Source organism: Agrilus planipennis, unplaced genomic scaffold, assembly GCF_000699045.2.
Source record: "Agrilus planipennis isolate EAB-ADULT unplaced genomic scaffold, Apla_2.0 scaffold158, whole genome shotgun sequence".
Taxonomy (NCBI): Eukaryota; Metazoa; Arthropoda; class Insecta; order Coleoptera; family Buprestidae; genus Agrilus; species Agrilus planipennis.
Genome location: NW_020438924.1, coordinates 195,886 through 215,734, shown reverse-complemented (window position 1 = coordinate 215,734; position 19,849 = coordinate 195,886). Strand labels below are relative to the sequence as shown.

The 19,849-nt window shown below is 29.3% G+C and overlaps 5 protein-coding genes across 7 annotated transcripts in view; 2 read left to right on the top strand and 3 right to left on the bottom strand.

The window, feature by feature from the left end:
- LOC108740197 (translation factor GUF1 homolog, mitochondrial) overlaps positions 1-3,349 on the bottom strand; it is a 12,728-nt gene extending 9,379 nt beyond the window's left edge. The window contains exons 1-9 of one of the 2 annotated variants that reach the window (XM_025973996.1): positions 3,108-3,349; positions 2,728-3,052; positions 2,452-2,670; positions 2,134-2,402; positions 1,841-2,080; positions 1,530-1,774; positions 1,060-1,292; positions 714-926; positions 57-187 (exon numbers count right to left, since the gene is read on the bottom strand). In XM_025973996.1, the coding sequence (XP_025829781.1) occupies positions 59-187; positions 714-926; positions 1,060-1,292; positions 1,530-1,774; positions 1,841-2,080; positions 2,134-2,402; positions 2,452-2,670; positions 2,728-3,052; positions 3,108-3,163 (1,929 nt within the window). In that variant the 5' untranslated portion in view covers positions 3,164-3,349 and the 3' untranslated portion in view covers positions 57-58. The remainder of the gene's footprint in view (positions 1-56; positions 188-713; positions 927-1,059; positions 1,293-1,529; positions 1,775-1,840; positions 2,081-2,133; positions 2,403-2,451; positions 2,671-2,727; positions 3,053-3,107) is intronic. The other variant, XM_025973995.1, reaches the window with a different exon arrangement.
- Positions 3,350-3,684: 335 nt separating this feature from the next.
- Positions 3,685-6,656, bottom strand: LOC108740207 (probable 4-coumarate--CoA ligase 3). Its single transcript, XM_025973997.1, has 7 exons — positions 6,570-6,656; positions 6,319-6,449; positions 5,891-6,110; positions 5,537-5,722; positions 5,169-5,312; positions 3,981-4,641; positions 3,685-3,828 (listed from the first exon to the last, which is right to left on the bottom strand). Exons 2-6 carry the CDS (start codon positions 6,388-6,390, stop codon positions 4,007-4,009), a joined length of 1,257 nt encoding a protein of 418 aa, XP_025829782.1. The 5' UTR covers positions 6,391-6,449; positions 6,570-6,656; the 3' UTR covers positions 3,685-3,828; positions 3,981-4,006.
- Positions 6,657-10,375: 3,719 nt separating this feature from the next.
- LOC108740209 (40S ribosomal protein S2) lies at positions 10,376-12,048 on the bottom strand. Its single transcript, XM_018474436.2, has 4 exons — positions 11,956-12,048; positions 11,419-11,689; positions 10,984-11,217; positions 10,376-10,750 (listed from the first exon to the last, which is right to left on the bottom strand). The coding sequence occupies exons 2-4, from the start codon at positions 11,686-11,688 to the stop codon at positions 10,427-10,429; spliced, it is 828 nt and encodes a 275-aa protein (XP_018329938.1). The 5' UTR covers position 11,689; positions 11,956-12,048; the 3' UTR covers positions 10,376-10,426.
- Positions 12,049-12,138: 90 nt separating this feature from the next.
- LOC112904302 (TWiK family of potassium channels protein 7-like) lies at positions 12,139-15,843 on the top strand. The gene is made up of 4 exons (XM_025973999.1): positions 12,139-13,914; positions 14,857-15,154; positions 15,358-15,526; positions 15,584-15,843. The coding sequence occupies exons 1-4, from the start codon at positions 13,789-13,791 to the stop codon at positions 15,768-15,770; spliced, it is 780 nt and encodes a 259-aa protein (XP_025829784.1). The 5' UTR covers positions 12,139-13,788; the 3' UTR covers positions 15,771-15,843.
- A 177-nt stretch (positions 15,844-16,020) lies between these two features.
- Positions 16,021-19,706, top strand: LOC108740200 (TWiK family of potassium channels protein 7-like). Of its 2 annotated transcripts, XM_018474429.2 has the most exons (7): positions 16,021-16,472; positions 17,421-17,718; positions 17,922-18,090; positions 18,148-18,329; positions 18,518-18,738; positions 18,832-19,477; positions 19,545-19,706. In XM_018474429.2, the coding sequence occupies exons 1-6, from the start codon at positions 16,347-16,349 to the stop codon at positions 19,003-19,005; spliced, it is 1,170 nt and encodes a 389-aa protein (XP_018329931.1). In that variant the 5' UTR covers positions 16,021-16,346; the 3' UTR covers positions 19,006-19,477; positions 19,545-19,706. The 2 variants fall into 2 exon arrangements, with proteins under 2 accessions (XP_018329931.1, XP_018329932.1); XM_018474430.2 differs by lacking the exon at positions 19,545-19,706 and having other exon boundaries at positions 18,819-18,940.
- Positions 19,707-19,849: the final 143 nt, after the last annotated feature.

The following is a 19,849-nucleotide window of genomic DNA, read 5'->3' as shown; positions in this document are numbered from 1 at the left end:
GAACATAATCAATGTATAAAATGAGTGTATTAAATAAATAATATTTATTAATGTACCTCTATTGTTTTTTTAACACTTCAATAAAAGTGTCTCTGGGAAGAGATATGTTTGCTACCATTTTCATTTTTCGTTTTCCCTCTGCCTGTTGCGCCAACAGCTTCATTCGACGAGTTACATCCCCTCCATACTAGATTAATAAAAAGAATTTAGTTTGGAGAAAATTGCAATTCTGTTTTTACACACATTAAAGACTAAATTTATAATTTCTTTTAATAAAAACAATATTTTATACTTGATTATTAAATATCATTTTGAAACTGACGCTAATTTTTTTGTTTTTCTTTATTGTTGAGAACACCCCCAAATTATAACACTAATTAATTTGAAATGTTTGGGCTGAAATCTGCATTTTAACTTTATAAAATACTTTTTTGTTGATTAATGTGAACAATTGTTAAAATTATCACAAAATAAAATAAGCAATAATGATCAGGTTGAGAGCTTTTATAGAACCTTATAATTTAATATTATTTTTTCAAGTACTATTATAACTATTATAAGAATTTCACCGAAAATTAATAAACAGTAATCTTTTAAAATTATAAGATTTCTTGTATTTGTGTTACAATTTTTCTTAAATAAAATGTAATTATCAAGGACTACTCAAGAATACACCCGCAATGTAAACCAGAAATTGATGAAAATGAACTTACAAGTTTCGCTGTAACGTCCTTTCGAAATGCCTTCAGTGTCTCTCGACCGACTACTTTTCCATTTACAATGGCTTGAATGTTTATTTGGATTAATTGTCGCGGAATTATTTCTTTTAATCGTGAGCACATTTTTTTACCAATTGTAGAAGCTTTAGTAACGTGAACGATGTTACACAATTCTTCTACCTCCTTTCCATTTAGCAAAATATTCAACTAAAAAAAAGTAACCCCAATAAAATTAACAGAACTGAAGTCAAAAACAGATATTTTTTTTAATGCTAGTTTATAGCACTCCTAATATGCTTTCTTTAGTATACTTATCTGATCATTTAAATATTTATCATACCTTCACTAAATTACTTTTGCAATATCCATTGTCTTCATAATCGAACGTTGCATAGCCTGACGTTATCGTTTTTAAAATATCGTGAAAATCCATAACGATTTCGGACAAGGGTAGATCATATTGTAAAATCAGCCTATTATTATCTATATTGGTTGCTGACTTTTGAATACCTCTTTTTTCTATACACAACGACATAATGGGCCCCAGATATTCATCTGGCGTTATAATAGTACCTGAAAACAGTAATATTAAAGTTCTTTGAAAGCCCTCAACTTGATAATTATTGTTTATTTTATTTTGAGATAATTTTATAAATCTTTATTGTACATTGGGATGCAGAAAATGAAGAGTTTTAAAGAATCGTATATTATTTCCTATATATGCATTTTTTAATTATGTATATGGTATGATCAATTGCTGGTTTACTTATTTTCTAATGTAAAGTTTTTATAAAATCGATTTAAACATACCAATAACCATAGGCTCATAATATTCTTCAACTTCAAATGGTTCAGGAAAGTGAATTGGATTTGTAATATAAAGTTCACGTCCTGATTTAAGTGTTTGTTTTGTAGACTTTAACAGTATTTTATAAGGTACTGATGGGGCTGTTATTATTGAGTCAGCACCGTATTCTTGTTCAAGTCTTTGAGTGAATACTTCAAGATGTAACAGACCCAAGAATCCAAGTCTCCAACCTTGACCTAAGGCAGGGCTGTGCAACATTTATAATGAACATTATTATTATTTGAAATAGGGAAGTATTAATAAAAAATTTTACCTAAAATCATTAGACACTGTTACTGCGGAATCATTTAAGGCCAATTTCTCTATAGCTGTTCTTAAATTTTGTTGCTGAGATTGATCAATAGGATAGACACCTGCAAAAACCATAGGACGGGTTGCTTGGAAACCCTCAAGGGGTTCTATATTTTCACCTAATTTATGTATTGTATCTCCAATAACTGCTTCTTTACTTGAACGCATATTACAGCCAATAACACCAACTTGGCCTGCAGCTCTGCAATGTTTCATGTTATAAAAAGATTGAAATATGATTATAAAAAGTCATACAAACGTGATACACTGTATTCTTCTGGTCTTAAAATTGAAAGGCTTTTTACATCATAAACATTTTTTGAATGGAAAAGTGTAATTTTATTCCCCACTTCAATATAACCACTTGCAACATATACCAATGCCAGAGCACCTCGGTATTGATCAAACCAACTATCATACAGCAAAGCTCTGAATGTGGAATTTCTGTTAACATTTGGTGCTGGTATTTTATTTATAATAGCTTGTAAAACGTTATCAACCCCCAAACCGATTTTAGCTGAAATCTACTACAAATTACTACTAGTGATACAATTATTAAGAAAATATTTGTACCTTTAAAACTTCTTCCTGATCAATATCAAATAAATTTTTTAGCTGATTGCACACACGCTGAGGATTAGCATTTTTTAAATCTATCTTATTAAGAACTGGTATAATAACTAAATCCTTCTCAAAAGCTAAATAAAAGTTTGCTACTGTTTGTGCTTGCACACCATCATTAGCATCAACTAAAAGAATCACCCCTTGGCAGGCAGATAAAGATCGTGACACCTAACAACAACATTTCTACATACATATGTTTATGTATTTTTTTTACAAATAACATACCTCATTTGAAAAATCTACATGTCCAGGTGTATCAATTAGATTTAGTAAATACATTTCATCTTTACATTTATATAATAAGGAAACACTTTGAGCCTTTACTGTTATGCCTCTCTCCCTTTCAACTTGAAGTTTGTCAAGTATTTGATTTTTACCTGAACCTTTCTTTACTGCACCTGTGAATTCAAGTAAACGATCTGCAAGAGTGCTTTTCCCATGATCTACATGAGCTATTATACTAAAGTTCCGTATTCGTTCTACAGGTATTGAAGTGATATCTACAGTATCTTTGTTGTTACAGTAATTTCTTACCCATAACAGCTTTTTCCTACAAAGTAATATTCAAAAATAAATTGTATTTTGCCTAGCCAATTTGTAATTACCTGAAAATACAAAAACGATGTAGTTTTCTAATTAAACTTTTAGGAAAACTAATCATTTCGCACTATTAATGCATCTTTAAGTTTATACTTTTCTTATTTTTCGATTTCCCCGAATTAATTTAGTATATTTAATTATTAATGCTAATAACAGCAATACTTAACTATAACTTAACCTTACTTTTGAAAGCACATACGTAGATCAAATACATCATAGTTCAAATTAGTTCATTTGCATATATCAAACTTAGCAGTTCTTTAACAGTGGTACTATCAGTTCTCAGCAGTTTTCAAACATAGGACATTATCATATTTTTAAATTATTTTAACTTTAATATTCTAAGTATTATGTATTATTCTATTCTATATAAAATATTGTACCATTATCATTAACGTTGATGCCCCAGTTCTTTCACTTCACATTAATAGAGGAAAAATAAGCACTTACAAACTCCCTGCAAATCATGTAATCTCGACCAACTATTTATTGTATTTTACCCGATATAAGAAGAAAAAGTCTTATTCTAGTTTTTTTATAGCAAACACAAAAAATCGTACCAAAAAGGAATAAAAGAAAAGCTGTAATTAAGTAGCTTATCTATTACCTAAAATTTTATAGCACCATTGTTATAATACAACCTCCTCTTAAAAAATAGATAAAAATGATCAGACTTGTAAATAATATTAAGAAATGTTTTGTACATATTCATAAAAACGATTAGACCTTATATTCCTAGTTCCCGCCTTAAGTTATATTTTTAGTTCTTCATATAATTTCTTTAGATTTCTTCTCAAAATCTCTCCAGAAGAATTTTTAGGGATGCTGTCGACCACTAACACTCCGTTGTTTGTACATATTCATAAAAACGATTAGACCTTATATTCCTAGTTCCCGCCTTAAGTTATATTTTTAGTTCTTCATATAATTTCTTTAGATTTCTTCTTAAAATCTTTCCGGCAGCATTTTTAGGAATGCTGTCGACAACTGACACTCCGCCTCGTAACAATTTGTAACTAGTTACTTTAGGAGTCAAATATTCGTTTAGCTTTTCAGCATCAATTTTAGCGCCTTTCTTCGGAATCACATATGCTCTCGGTACTTCACCGTAGTTTTCATGGGGAATTCCTATGACTGCAGCGTCTTCGACTTGAGGATGGTCTCGAATTAGTTCCTCTAATTCCGCCGGCGCAACTTGGAAACCTTTTACCTTAATGAGTTCTTTCATCCGGTCAGTTACAAAAATAAAATTGTTTTCGTCATAGTAAGCTAAGTCACCTGTTCGAAGCCAGCCATCATCTACCATATTGGCTGTTTCTTCCGGCTTATTGTGATAGCCCTTCATTACCTGAGGTCCTTTTACTAATAATTCTCCTTTTTCCTTTGGTTTAAGAAGTTTACCGGTGGGATCATCGGGTGATACGATTTTAACCAAGGTATTAGGGACAGGGTCACCCACAGATCCCATCACATTGAATTCTTTTTTCCTTTCAATCGATAAAGTACTTACAACGGGTGATGTTTCCGTTAATCCATACCCTATTTTAAAAAATATTTATATAATTTAATATACTCAAAAAATTATCCCTGTTAATATTTACAGTTCCTACCTAAGTTAGAATAAATAAATTTTTCTTTTGACCAAAAAAAGAAGCCTTCTTAAATGATAATTAAGCAGAAAAAAGACATGAATCGGTATAGTTGTAAATCGATGTAAATTAAATACCAATGTTGTTTTTAAAATTTTAAAGGAAATTGCTATTTTTAACTTGAATCATGACCAACAATTAATTTATACGATTTATGTTGTATTGTAATGTGATGTTTATGTAATGTAGAAGCCTATTAATTTTATGTTATATATACAATATATAGGCATTAATTAATGTAATATACATAGTGTTCCAAAAATACTTTGCGTAAAAACATACCATTCGGTTTTCTGAAAAATACTAAAAATAAGACATTAATCTACAGTAAACTATAAAAATAAAAATGTTTTTGGAGCACCATGTGTATTCATAATTATTACAATTGTTTGATTAAGATAATTATTTATTAGTTACCTTGCAACATATTTACATCTTTTCCTGCCTTTTCTACGAATTTGGCTTCGTCTAAAGGGCCTAGGGGAGCTGCTCCACAAAATACACTCCGCAATGATTTATAGCACTCTTTCTTTATCATATTAGTGGTGTTCATGAAATTTACTAAAATGTTACCATTGTAATTATAATTTGAATAATTTAATAAATAAAAATATAAATTATACCAGAGTTTGTTATTGGTTTTACTTGCCTTTTCAATCAACAGTCCAACTGTTTTAATATTAACTTTCATTTCAATTAAATAAACATAAATTATTGCATGTTTTAAAATTACTAAGGGATACGGATTTTCTCATTGTTATTTTAATAATCTATAGATATTTTACCTATTGGAGGTACGATGAACAAAAGGCCTGGATTGTGTTCTTCCAAAACTGAAGTAAATAATTCCGGAGTAAACTTTGGAAGAGTTACTATTTTCATGCCAAAATGCAATGGGTATAGTGTTAGATTGGTGTGACCATAAATATGAAACATAGGTAAAACCGCTGGGATAGCTTCTTGATATGTTTCTACAATAAATAATACGAAATATACTAGTTTTCATTAATCATTCATTCATTCAAATGAATTTTTTTAGAAGGCTTACCGAATTGAACCCAAAATATACCTTTGTTTTTTCAACTTTCAAAGTCTTTTTTAGGATAGCATATTGATTTTAAAGACTATAAGATATTTACCTGTAGTGGGGATATGTAAATTGAAATTTGATATTTGCGTAATATTCGAAACTAAATTTCTGTGAGTTAATTCTACTCCTTTAGGCAGACCTGTTGTTCCACTAGAATAAGGCATCACCGCAATATCGTCAATTTTTGGAAAAATGAAATCATCGTTATCATATTTAATATCTGTTAGTTCTGTGAAATTTATGCTACCTCTTTCTGTTGATTCTGAAACCTAAATTATTTGTTTGTGAGCAAAACGAATATTATTACGAAATATTAATATTAACTTTAGTTTTTATTGATGTAAATAAAGATTATAGATTCTGTTTAAAGATAAATTAAGAGTTTAAATTTTTTTATTTTAATGGACCGTTTTTTTAATCAGTGTATGATGTAACGGCTATCATATTTTTTTAGTAGAATTCATTTTTATACTGTACCTGTGTCTTAATCGTTATAATAGGAATATTTTTCTTTGATAATTTAGTAGCATCGCTAGCAACTTGAAACATTGAATTCCATGTAAATATTGCTTTAGCATCGGCGTCTATGAGTTGCCTTGAAATCTCCTCTGTAAGAAAAATTAGAAAATTTCCTTTATTGTTATTGTTATCTTTATTTCTATTGTCATTAAATTAAAAAATCTTTGAAGTAGTTTAATTCAAAAATTGTAAAATAGAGTACCAATTACCTGATGTATATAAAGGGTTGAGCGTTGTCAATATAATACCACTTTGAAATCCTGCTAAAAGAATAATAGGATATTCAGGTGTATTGGGAAGTGATATTGCCACCACATCTCCTTTNATTGCGATAATGTGGTAAAGATTATAAGGGATATAATCTTTACAGCTACTTAGACAATTCTACAAATTCTCTAACTAATAAAAGCCTTAAGAATCCAAAAGTAATAAAACTTTAATGCTTGTGAATTAAAAGTGACGAATCCAAACTAAAATTGAAACATGTGCTCCTTACACTATACTATTTTAAATAGAAAATTTCTTCGCGCGTGTTTAATTAATTGGCATTTACGTATCTGTTATATATGTATTGCATGTAAATTAAAAATACACTTCTATTATAATATAATAGTGATAACAAAAAGGGCATGTTGTTGTCTTCAAGAATTTATTAAAATCGGACACAAGAAAAAACTGATAATTATTTTGTTAATTAAAATTACGTAGTTTGTTGTTTTAAGCTTGTACTATAAAATTATATAGTATTTGTTTACCCAAAGATATAATATGATAAAGGTTTCACATCCAGGTCAATCCAGTTATAATTTCTATATGCTTTATTTCATATAATAAATTGACTGGTAATTAGAATGATTAGAATATAAAATCAATTTTCATTACCGTTTTATTACAATGAGTATGCAACTTTGAAGTGCTTACGTAATTGAAGTAAATCGTTTATCTATCTATTCATGCATAGGTATCATCTATCTTGTTATTGAAATTTCTATTTAAATATAGATTTAGTTATTTATTAGTCCTTTAATTTACACAACGGCAACATTTTTTAGGCTTCATAACGTAGCATAGATAAAGATTAATGTTACCTGTTTATTTACATAGAAAATCAAATCACATTATCGCAATTATAACTTGAAAATTACAACTGTAAAATCAACGCGATATTATTTTTAATTTTACTTCTTACATTAAATTAGTTTGAGCAAAAAGTGCACAGTGATTCCCTAAATAATAAAAATTTAAAAACATGTATTAAATATTTCACAATCTGGTGAGCAATAAGTTCTTTTTTAAAACAATAGGAATTTTTCAAATTAACTATGATAAAAAATGAAACTTTTTTTCGCTATGACAAACGTTTTACTGTATTACGGCATTTTTTTTTTGTTATTAACAAACTGTACCACAAGAAATTTTAAAGCATGTATTGTGTTGTTAACAATGATACAATTATCGTTAATTAACTCTTATCGCTCAAACAATGATCAGAAAATAAAAATACAATAAAACATTTGTGTGGCAAAGTTCACTTCTAGATAATAACAAAAAGTAGGTAAAATCATCAAGAAAACTGCATAGTTTAAAAACATCATAATAATTTATAACGTCAAACTTACTTTATTTAATTTTTTAATCGACTTATGTAATTAAAATATTTAATACGTTTAATTTTAAATACTGCTTTAGGTATGACTATGGTCTAATTGAAAAAATTTGTTGTAGAAAATATTTTCATATCATTTTTTTTTCAAACATATTTGCAGCGTTGCAAAAATTCTTACAGTATCTCGTATTACCTTTGTTGTTCATTTTACATATTTCATTTCTATTTTTTATTGACTACACATGAACATGCTTTCCGATAAAAAAAATATAGGGGATATGAATCGACATAATTATTGTAGTTTTTGTACTAAGGTCAACAAGAAATTGAAAGTCATTCATACTGTACGTATAATGTACAAATAAATGCCTTTTAGTTTGTAATTTTTAAAGGCACGCGATTTGATAAAATGAAATAGATGCTATTTGTTTATATAATATATAATTATATTTAATCCTGATTTAAGTGTTTGTTTNGAGTAGTTAATATATTAATATAAACAATCCATTATACATACGTATACGCAATAACTTAAGTTATTAGTTTTCCAAAACTGTATAGTATTATCTATACCTATATATATATATAGGTACAATAAATTATTTTACTAATCTTGATTATCTTGTACTTAAACTTTGTACTTCGTACAATTATTTAACTTTAAACAGGAAAATAGCTTTCATAGTTTGGTTCGAGCTTGAGCGTTGATAAAAATTAACTTCTTCTCGTATGTATTGTACTTAATTTAATACACAAAAAAAGCGTAACTTTTACGCGAAGAGAGTAATTTAAATTACGATGCAATAAATTAGTTAAAATTAATTAGCAATTTTCGCCAGGAATGTTCAACTTTTAAATAAAAACAGAACAAGAAATTTGTTGTTATTAAATATGCTTATTATATTAAATTTTGGTAATGAATTATTTGGAATGAAATGGTCGCTTATCTACAGGGTCAAATACAATTCTAAAGCAGGCACACGTGTCGGCATACAGGGTGTTGTTTGAAATCCAACACTCTGTTTCAGATAAAGCCAATAATTAATAAATTTTGACAATATGGAAAATAATAAGTAAACAACTGCAGTTGTGTAAAATAAATCTCTTTAGCGCTTTTCCGTACATAGTTTTATGTATTTAGTTATAAGGGTTGAACCCGTAATTAGCAGTTTGTACTGTTAAAAAGACTATGATTATTTGTTTACTCTGAATATTTATACATACACAATAAAATATGTATAAATAACTTTAAAAGCATAAAACATATAAACTGTATTACACCACTGTTTATCACAATCAATGAGAATTTTATTAGCATTGTAAAATACGTAGAATGTAAAAAGACTTACAATAGCAGTTTTGTTAGACCATGAATTTATATTCTTGAAAAGCAATTCTGGCAAAGAGACATTAGGAATTTGCACTTGCGCGTGGGGCGATTTAATTACATCTTCATTTCCATTGTACGATCTGGTATCACTTTTATTGTTAGTAGCGTTGATACCAACCGCACGTTGATTTGATACGCTAAAGTGATTAAAAAATACGCAAGAATTTGAACTTTTGATTAGCCTTTTGTGGTTGCTAGACACAACTTTACGAAAAACACCTCCGGCCATTTGTGTAATTAATAAAAGCAATAATACATAAAAAGTATTAGAAACTAAAAACTACTTGCACCGATGACCGATTTTTATTCAACTGACACGAAATTAGATGCAGTTCTCCTCATATTAAATAATTTATGTTCGTAAACATATGTACATCTTACGCAGCGCGGCTTTGTTTAACTCGCATCTAATCGTAAATGACATACATAAATAGACCAAAAATGACGACACTCCTATCCTACCTAATCTCTCACTAAAGATTAAACGGCGTTTATTCATTTTGCTTTCTCTTTTTTCCCGTTATTTTGCTATATTATCATATTCATTGTATAAACATCCATGTACGTTTGCGTCGAATCAGTTTATATCATCCTTGATTTTTTATAATTAAAATGAGTACCTTGTTCATTATAGGCAGTCAAGTATAATGAAGTGTAAAGTGGGTTGCAGACATCAATAATTTTTTTAAAAACTAATTTGGAGAAAACTAATCGTCGGGATTATAAGGGATATAATCTTTACAGCTACTTAGACAATTCTACAAATTCTCTAACTAATAAAAGCCTTAAGAATCCAAAAGTAATAAAACTTTAATGCTTGTGAATTAAAAGTGACGAATCCAAACTAAAATTGAAACATGTGCTCCTTACACTATACTATTTTAAATAGAAAAATAAAAATATCGAACATTTGTTAGTCTATCGTTTTAAAGAAATGTTCGATCCACATTGTGCGCATGTTTTCCAAAAAGAAATGTAGGGAAATTGGAAAATGGTCAGTAATAATAGTAATAAAAAAAAAAGTTTTAAACGTCGTTTATTAAAACGATTACTTCATTAAAACGTTAAAATCAAACAGCATCGGCGGGGCGCTGTGTACTAGCAACTGGACGATGATTCTTGGCCAAATAGTCCGCGAATTCCTGGTAAGGTGTTTTTGTCAAAGGCATGTCTTTCCATAAGTCAGGTGTCAAGTATGCGTATGTTTTTGCAATAGCTGCATAAGTAGCCTTTGCAAAATTACCTAAAGTACCAGTTGAACCCCTAGCTGATGTATAACAATCCTCGATACCAGCCATTTGAAGTAATTTTTTTGGAACAGGGGCTGAAACTATACCAGTACCACGAGGTGCAGGTATTAGACGTACAGCAACAGAACCACATTTACCAGTTACCTGAATGCCCAAATTCATTAATTTCAGAAAAAGTAAAATGAGATTCTGTATTTTTAAATCGACTGAAATAATTGTTCACAACTTTGTAAACTGACTGATTTTTGAAACAATCAGTCAATCTGCTCGTTGTGACTTAATTTAGCAAGGATGAGATTAATCGAAGAAACCACTAATACAGCTCTTCAACCCTGAACCTTGCAAACATATTAAAGATTAAAATATACTTAGCTCACCTTACATGGTACAGTATGAGGTTTACCAATCTTATTACCCCAATATCCCCTGCGAACAGGAACAACAGATAATTTGGCCAGAATTATAGCACCTCGAATGGCAGTAGCTACTTCCTTGCTGCACTTGACACCTAAACCGATATGTCCTTTGCTATCCCCAATAGCTACAAATGCCTTGAAACGAGTACGTTGCCCAGCACGAGTTTGCTTCTGGACAGGCATGATCTTCAAAACCTAGTACAATTTATTCTGATTAAGGACCAGTTAACTACAATAACAGCTTATCAAGTTAATGGAGTTAAGCTCAGATATCTTAGGCCATCATAAGAAATAAATTCCTCTGGTGAAAACCGCGAAAGAATAACCAACAATCATCATAAAAATACCCACCAACTTAAGTAAATGTAAAAAATACAATACTATAATTTCACCCACCTCATCTTTTAAGTCAGAACCAATAAAGTGATCAATTATTTCGCATTCTTTGATGGGCAATGAGAATAAATAAATTTCTTCCAGAGACCGAATCTTGTCATCACGAACGAGACGACCAAGTTTCGTTACTGGAATCCATTCCTTGGAATCTTCTTTTCCACGACCACGTCCACGACCGCGACCACGACCTCTACCACGAGGGCCACCACGTCCTCTTGCCCCACCAAATCCACCACGAAAACCGCCTCGGGCTGGAGCTGAGTCCGCCATTCTATTATAATCATAAATTACACATAAACTGATGAAAGACAAGATAATACAACACGCATTTAGCAAATAGCATATTTGTGATCATTCTGTGTCCTAATATTTATAACCTAAAAACACGTGGTCATAAAAATGCTATCAAAAGTTTCAGAAAAATTAACTAATTCAGTATATTATTTCTTATAACTGATAATTCTTATAAACAAACGACTTTGATAAAATATTGTGACTTTCTTTGAGACCACGATTGGAAAATGGAAAAATACTTACATTTACCTTTCCTACCGATGATCGGAAGAAACAGAAACAAAGATGGTTTCTGCTCGGCTTTTATCTGCTATTATCTATGGTTTTTATTTTTCTGCACCCATAGATTTATGCACCTTAAGTTGCGTTCAATTGCACTAAATTAGAACCAATTGCATACTATATCTGCATACAGAATATGTTTTCCATAATCTACATTAACTTGTTTTGAGAAATTAAAGGATAAATTTTTTAAACTTAAAACTTTATTATACTTTAAGTGAAAAGTGAGTAAAAAGTATGAATACTAATTAGTTGAATGTATTACTAGTCAGTCATTAAAATCCATAACCAAATTTTACAACAAATGATAAACAAAGAGCCATAACCTCACATGTGTTATGAATTACAAAACAAAGTATTGTGGATCTCTAAAAACTTTTTTGGAACTCGAATTAGCATTTCCTTCCTACTATGGCTACAGTAGAGGAAAAATATACAATGGAACAAAAAATTGTTGCAGCATGTTGGGTTCACGAAAAGAAATACAATAACCAATCTTGGACAGATATCATTACAAACTTCAAAGTAAGATTTGGTCTGCGACCCCCTTCGGAGAAGCTGTTTATAAAATGGGAAAAACAACTTTTTAACAGCGGCACTGTAGGAGCAAAAAGAAACAAACCACACGCTTTGCAAAGATTAGTACATGTACCTTACGTAAAAGCTTCTCTTAAAGAACATCCTAATTTGAATGCCACAGAAAGAGCAAGACTTTTGGGAATTAACCGATCGCAATTATTAACAATTTTGAAAGAAGATCTTCATATGAAATTTAACAATGACAGGGATAGCCCAAGTGGAGGAAAGTGGGTTAGCATCTCTCAAAAGGAACAAGAAAGCAATGATGAAAGTAGTAATGAAAGTAATCATGAGCAGGAAGAAAGTTAATTTTGTGTATTATTATATGATGATTTACCTATGACATGAAATAGGAAGTTTTTTTTATCATCTGTATACGATGTACAGAGTGTCTTATCATATTTCAAAATAAGACCTATAAAAAGTGTTCCAAATAAAGCCTACATGGATTTAGATGCTACATTTTTAAATTTGTTGATGATAGAAAGGGATCAGACATGTATAAACATAAAAAAATTAAATAGTGCTATTACTTAAACTTCCTTTCTCTTCAATAATAAAAATATATATTACTAGTTGCACCAATTTTTTACTTCTGTAGACAAGATAGTATTGAAGTACTAAAATCAACAGTAGTTGAAACTTTCCTACATATAATCATTCTATATAATCAGTAACATTTTTGAAAATATATTAAATTATATTTAATGTATGCTTTTTATTTTTTTTATTAAACTCAATTGAAGCAGAATCAAATGTGTGTTTGGTAAAAATCGCAAAGAAATCAAAATTATATGAAATTCACATATTTTAGAAATATATCAAGAAAAAATTGTAAGTGTAATAATTTAATTAGTACTTCATTAACTTTCTTGAAGTACATTTCTTGTGGTATGTACATAGACTACCTAATTGTATAAAAGTTAATCAAAGAAGTTTTAATTAATTTCTATAGTATAATAGGTAGAGTTATTATTTTTCTCACTACTTCTAACGCCTTTTTTCGAAATAATTCCCTTTTAAGAATGAGCTTGCACTACATACAAAACTGTACTTGTACATATGTATACATATAGATCTATATATTTACTCTAGTATTACGGATTACATTCGTCAGTCAGATTCCTTTTCCCGAACGAGTAGCAAAAGATTAAATAAAAAAGTTACATAAAGTTAAAATAAAAAATATTTCCTACTTAGCAATTTACATACGAAATGGAAAACTGTACAGATTTAAAATCAAGACTGAAAAGGTGGTGGAATAATGTTAAATTAAAAGAAAGTTTACAACATTTCGGATTGTTAATAACTTTGTGTGCATATGCTGCTATGGGAGGATTTGTAAGTACCTTTTTTTCATAGTGGTTTTAAATAAAATGTTTTCCTTTTCGCTACTCACTGTCTACATGGATGTTTTTTATTTATTATTATATATATTTTTGTCCTTTAAAAATAATTGAATAGCTTCTCTTAAGGAGTATAAGGGTAATGTGTATATGGAATTTTTATTAAAAACTGATTCAGTTTGTGGTGTAAGTATGTAGAGTAAATGTCTAGCTATTTTTAAAAAGTCAAGTCGTAAAATACAAATTTTTTATAGCAGATTAACAGCTTACTTTTATAACCCCCGTTTAAAATTCAGCGTTTAAGTGTGCTTACAAATAGATTTGTTTGTACTTAATTCGTACAGAAAAAAAAGCATCAACAATTTATAGAGACAAATAATTGCTGTACTTTGATTTGATTGTATTTTTATACATTTTACAAGTGAAAATTTTTAACTATTACACAATACCGTACCACGTTTTCTTATATAAAAATTTCGTTAAGAATATAGAAATAATGTACCACATTTGTGTCTTTTCATATTTTCTCTATTCGTATGTTTATAGATAAACGTATATTTAGACAGTTTTGTTTTTAAAATTGAACACATATTAAGCGCTTTCTTTCAGTTAAATAAACAATTACTTTTGCACTCACTTAATCTTAAATAATTCGCACATCTGCATTTAAAAAGCCAAGGCTGAATTTATTTCTGTAAATTTTATATGTTATAAGTTGTATCAAATGCATTTAAGACTAAACAAGTACTTAAAATGTAAATGATACCTGTAGAGGGGTAACGTGTAGGAAAATTCTAATATATTGTAATATGTATACACTTTTTTTTTAAGAAATCGCTAAATCTGTCTAATATGTACCGCAATTTTCTTTGGAGATGCTGAAGAAAAATTCCGCATAAATTGAAAGAAATGTGTTGGACTTATTTTCTTTTAATAGATATTTCGCTACTTTGAACACCCTGCTGAAATTGACCGTTTGCAACGCCTAAATTGGGTTGTTAATTTGAAAAAACAGCTTTTAATAGAAGTAATTGTAAACAGTTCCCAAAAGGAAAATTTGGAAGATGTAATCCTTTCAGAGTTAGAAAGATATGAGATCGTCTTACACGAAGCTTTTAGCGGAGGGTTGTTTAACAATGGAAAAATTTACAATGTCTTTCTAGAAGACGACGTATTTAACAAATGGACAATTTTAAAATCAGTTTTCTTTTCATCCACAATTTTAACAACCATAGGTTAGTAAGTAAAGTATTTCAAAAAACTTACTTAATGTAAATAGTCAATTTTACAATTACTAAAATTATTTAAATTTTTGGGCAATATCATACTGTCTCGTAAACAGATTTACATTTAAAAGCAGGGGTTTTGCAGATATTCGGCGCGTTCAATTTTCATAATAGTGATGCTAACTTTTCACATTTACCGCTTTCAATTTCAGGTTACGGAAATATTGTGCCCATGACTACAGGAGGCCGAGTATTTTGTATTCTATTCGCTTTTATAGGAATTCCATTAACTTTAACTGTGATTGCTGATTGGGGAAGGCTTTTCGCTTCAGTTGTTTCCACTTTTATGCGTTATATGCCACCCCTCCCACATTCAGTTAAGTAAGGCCGTTAGATTAACAATAACTCTTTATAATATACCGTTTCCCTCTTTTTTAGAAATGTCTCAAAGATCAATAGGACATCGTTCTACGCGCTCGCAGCTGTATGCTTCCTATTTGTTTATTTAGCTGCGGGTGCCGCTCTTTTTGTAATTTGGGAAGACGAATGGACTTTCTTTGATGGATTTTATTTCTGCTTCATAACTATGACCACAATAGGTTTCGGTGATCTTGTACCAAGTTAGTAGAATTATATGCAAATTGATTTCATTAAATTTTCAAGCGCTAATTACAATTAACTTTGCTGTATTTATGCTCCTGTAGCACTCACTATTATGCAATTTTATATGTTACTTTACANATTGATTTCATTAAATTTTCAAGCGCTAATTACAATTAACTTTGCTGTATTTATGCTCCTGTAGCACTCACTATTATGCAATTTTATATGTTACTTTACAGAACTTCATTAACTTTCTTGAAGTACATTTCTTGTGGTATGTACATAGACTACCTAATTGTATAAAAGTTAATCAAAGAAGTTTTAATTAATTTCTATAGTATAATAGGTAGAGTTATTATTTTTCTCACTACTTCTAACGCCTTTTTTCGAAATAATTCCCTTTTAAGAATGAGCTTGCACTACATACAAAACTGTACTTGTACATATGTATACATATAGATCTATATATTTACTCTAGTATTACGGATTACATTCGTCAGTCAGATTCCTTTTCCCGAACGAGTAGCAAAAGATTAAATAAAAAAGTTACATAAAGTTAAAATAAAAAATATTTTCTACTTAGCAATTTACATACGAAATGGAAAACTGTACAGATTTAAAATCAAGACTGAAAAGGTGGTGGAATAATGTTAAATTAAAAGAAAGTTTACAACATTTCGGATTGTTAATAACTTTGTGTGCATATGCTGCTATGGGAGGATTTGTAAGTACCTTTTTTTCATAGTGGTTTTAAATAAAATGTTTTCCTTTTCGCTACTCACTGTCTACATGGATGTTTTTTATTTATTTTATTATTATATATATTTTTGTCCTTCAAAAATAATTGAATAGCTTCTCTTAAGGGGTATAGGGGTAATGTGTATATGGAGTTTTTTATTAAAAACTGATTCAGTTTGTGGTGTAAGTATGTAGAGTAAATGTCTAGCTATTTTTAAAAAGTCAAGTCGTAAAATACAAATTTTTTATAGCAGATTAACAGCTTACTTTTATAACCCCCGTTTAAAATTCAGCGTTTAAGTGTGCTTACAAATAGATTTGTTTGTACTTAATTCGTACAGAAAAAAAAGCATCAACAATTTATAGAGACAAATAATTGCTGTACTTTGATTTGATTGTATTTTTATACATTTTACAAGTGAAAATTTTTAACTATTACACAATACCGTACCACGTTTTCTTATATAAAAATTTCGTTAAGAATATAGAAATAATGTACCACATTTGTGTCTTTTCATATTTTCTCTATTCGTATGTTTATAGATAAACGTATATTTAGACAGTTTTGTTTTTAAAATTGAACACATATTAAGCGCTTTCTTTCAGTTAAATAAACAATTACTTTTGCACTCACTTAATCTTAAATAATTCGCACATCTGCATTTAAAAAGCCAAGGCTGAATTTATTTCTGTAAATTTTATATGTTATAAGTTGTATCAAATGCATTTAAGACTAAACAAGTACTTAAAATGTAAATGATACCTGTAGAGGGGTAACGTGTAGGAAAATTCTAATATATTGTAATATGTATACACTTTTTTTTTAAGAAATCGCTAAATCTGTCTAATATGTACCGCAATTTTCTTTGGAGATGCTGAAGAAAAATTCCGCATAAATTGAAAGAAATGTGTTGGACTTATTTTCTTTTAATAGATATTTCGCTACTTTGAACACCCTGCTGAAATTGACCGTTTGCAACGCCTAAATTGGGTTGTTAATTTGAAAAAACAGCTTTTAATAGAAGTAATTGTAAACAGTTCCCAAAAGGAAAATTTGGAAGATGTAATCCTTTCAGAGTTAGAAAGATATGAGATCGTCTTACACGAAGCTTTTAGCGGAGGGTTGTTTAACAATGGAAAAATTTACAATGTCTTTCTAGAAGACGACGTATTTAACAAATGGACAATTTTAAAATCAGTTTTCTTTTCATCCACAATTTTAACAACCATAGGTTAGTAAGTAAAGTATTTCAAAAAACTTACTTAATGTAAATAGTCAATTTTACAATTACTAAAATTATTTAAATTTTTGGGCAATATCATACTGTCTCGTAAACAGATTTACATTTAAAAGCAGGGGTTTTGCAGATATTCGGCGCGTTCAATTTTCATAATAGTGATGCTAACTTTTCACATTTACCGCTTTCAATTTCAGGTTACGGAAATATTGTGCCCATGACTACAGGAGGCCGAGTATTTTGTATTCTATTCGCTTTTATAGGAATTCCATTAACTTTAACTGTGATTGCTGATTGGGGAAGGCTTTTCGCTTCAGTTGTTTCCACTTTTATGCGTTATATGCCACCCCTCCCACATTCAGTTAAGTAAGGCCGTTAGATTAACAATAACTCTTTATAATATACCGTTTCCCTCTTTTTTAGAAATGTCTCAAAGATCAATAGGACATCGTTCTACGCGCTCGCAGCTGTATGCTTCCTATTTGTTTATTTAGCTGCGGGTGCCGCTCTTTTTGTAATTTGGGAAGACGAATGGACTTTCTTTGATGGATTTTATTTCTGCTTCATAACTATGACCACAATAGGTTTCGGTGATCTTGTACCAAGTTAGTAGAATTATATGCAAATTGATTTCATTAAATTTTCAAGCGCTAATTACAATTAACTTTGCTGTATTTATGCTCCTGTAGCACTCACTATTATGCAATTTTATATGTTACTTTACATAAAAAGGAAAAGTATTACACATTACAATTTTAACCAAACACTCATTCAATTCTCTTTTTTATTTTAGAGAAGCCAAAATATATGTTACTCTGTACCTTATATATATTGGTAGGCTTAGCCTTAACTTCTACTATAATAGAATTAGTAAGAAGGCAATACCTTAAATCATGGAAGCAGTTACAAGCCCTTTCTGGTCCTTTTGCAGAAACTCTTAAAAAAATGGCAGAAAACGCTCCTGGTTTAGATGTCACGACCTTCCAGAATGATCTAAAAAAATATTTAACTGTTGTAAGATTTTGATAAATAAATAAAATATATGTTCCCTTACCATTTGAGAAAAAAGTAATTTATGTTATCTATAGTAATAGTTTGTTCTTGTAGGTATCTACGGCTAAAAAATATGGAAGTAGTTTTAAAAAATCAGGAAAAAAGAAACGTCAAAAAGAATTAGAAGAAGTGATGGAAGCTGTAATACGGGATCTTGCTGTCAATACTGCCTCTAAACAGAGACAATCCGCAATAGTAAAAATTGTTATTTACGAAAGTTCAGTTTAAATAATAATATGTAAGAAATTTAGTTACTGTGTCTAAAAGAGAAGAAAATAATTTATTCGTAAAACCTAAGACGAAAATCAAGTAATATCGTCCAAGAGTAGAAACACAGAATCATGATTTATATTTCAAATTATAACAAGTATTATACTAATTTATTTTTAGCAGTGCTCGATTTCAATATTTAAAGTTTTTCACACATTCTAATGCAACGCAGTATTAAATCATATCTTTATTGGTTTTCAATGTAACCAGTTATAAATAGTATTAAGTAAAGGAAGCGCAATTCAACTTTTCCTGTGTAAATAATCAAATATGTACAGCATTAAATTTAAGTTCAAATACTCTACTGTTTTATTTACAAACTAGTAAAAGATAATTAGGGTAAATCCAATTATTTCTACTCAATTTTTTAAAATTGATATAGATACAGCATTTTACGTTTTATAAATTGAACTGAACACGAACTGTTTAGGTAAATTTTTGTTTTATAAAAATAAATGAAAAAAAAAATATTTATACATATAAATTTGTTTATTTAGCTTTTGGAATCCCATAAAAAAATACATCACAAATTTTTTTATTCAAGAACTGATGGGAAGCCAATGTCTCATTAGTACTAAGGTACGTATGAAAATAAACCTAAAGAATAAATAATTACTGTACAATAAATTGTGAAGACTATAAAACTGATGGCTTAGATTTTGAAAATCTATTACTGGTAAAATACGGCAATGGCAAGGAATATTAATTCCCAAAAAGTTCACGTTAATTAACTCAACATTACTTTTACATAGTAACCATTTTTTAAAGTATTAGACTTCAAAATTACCACTCACTGTTGCAA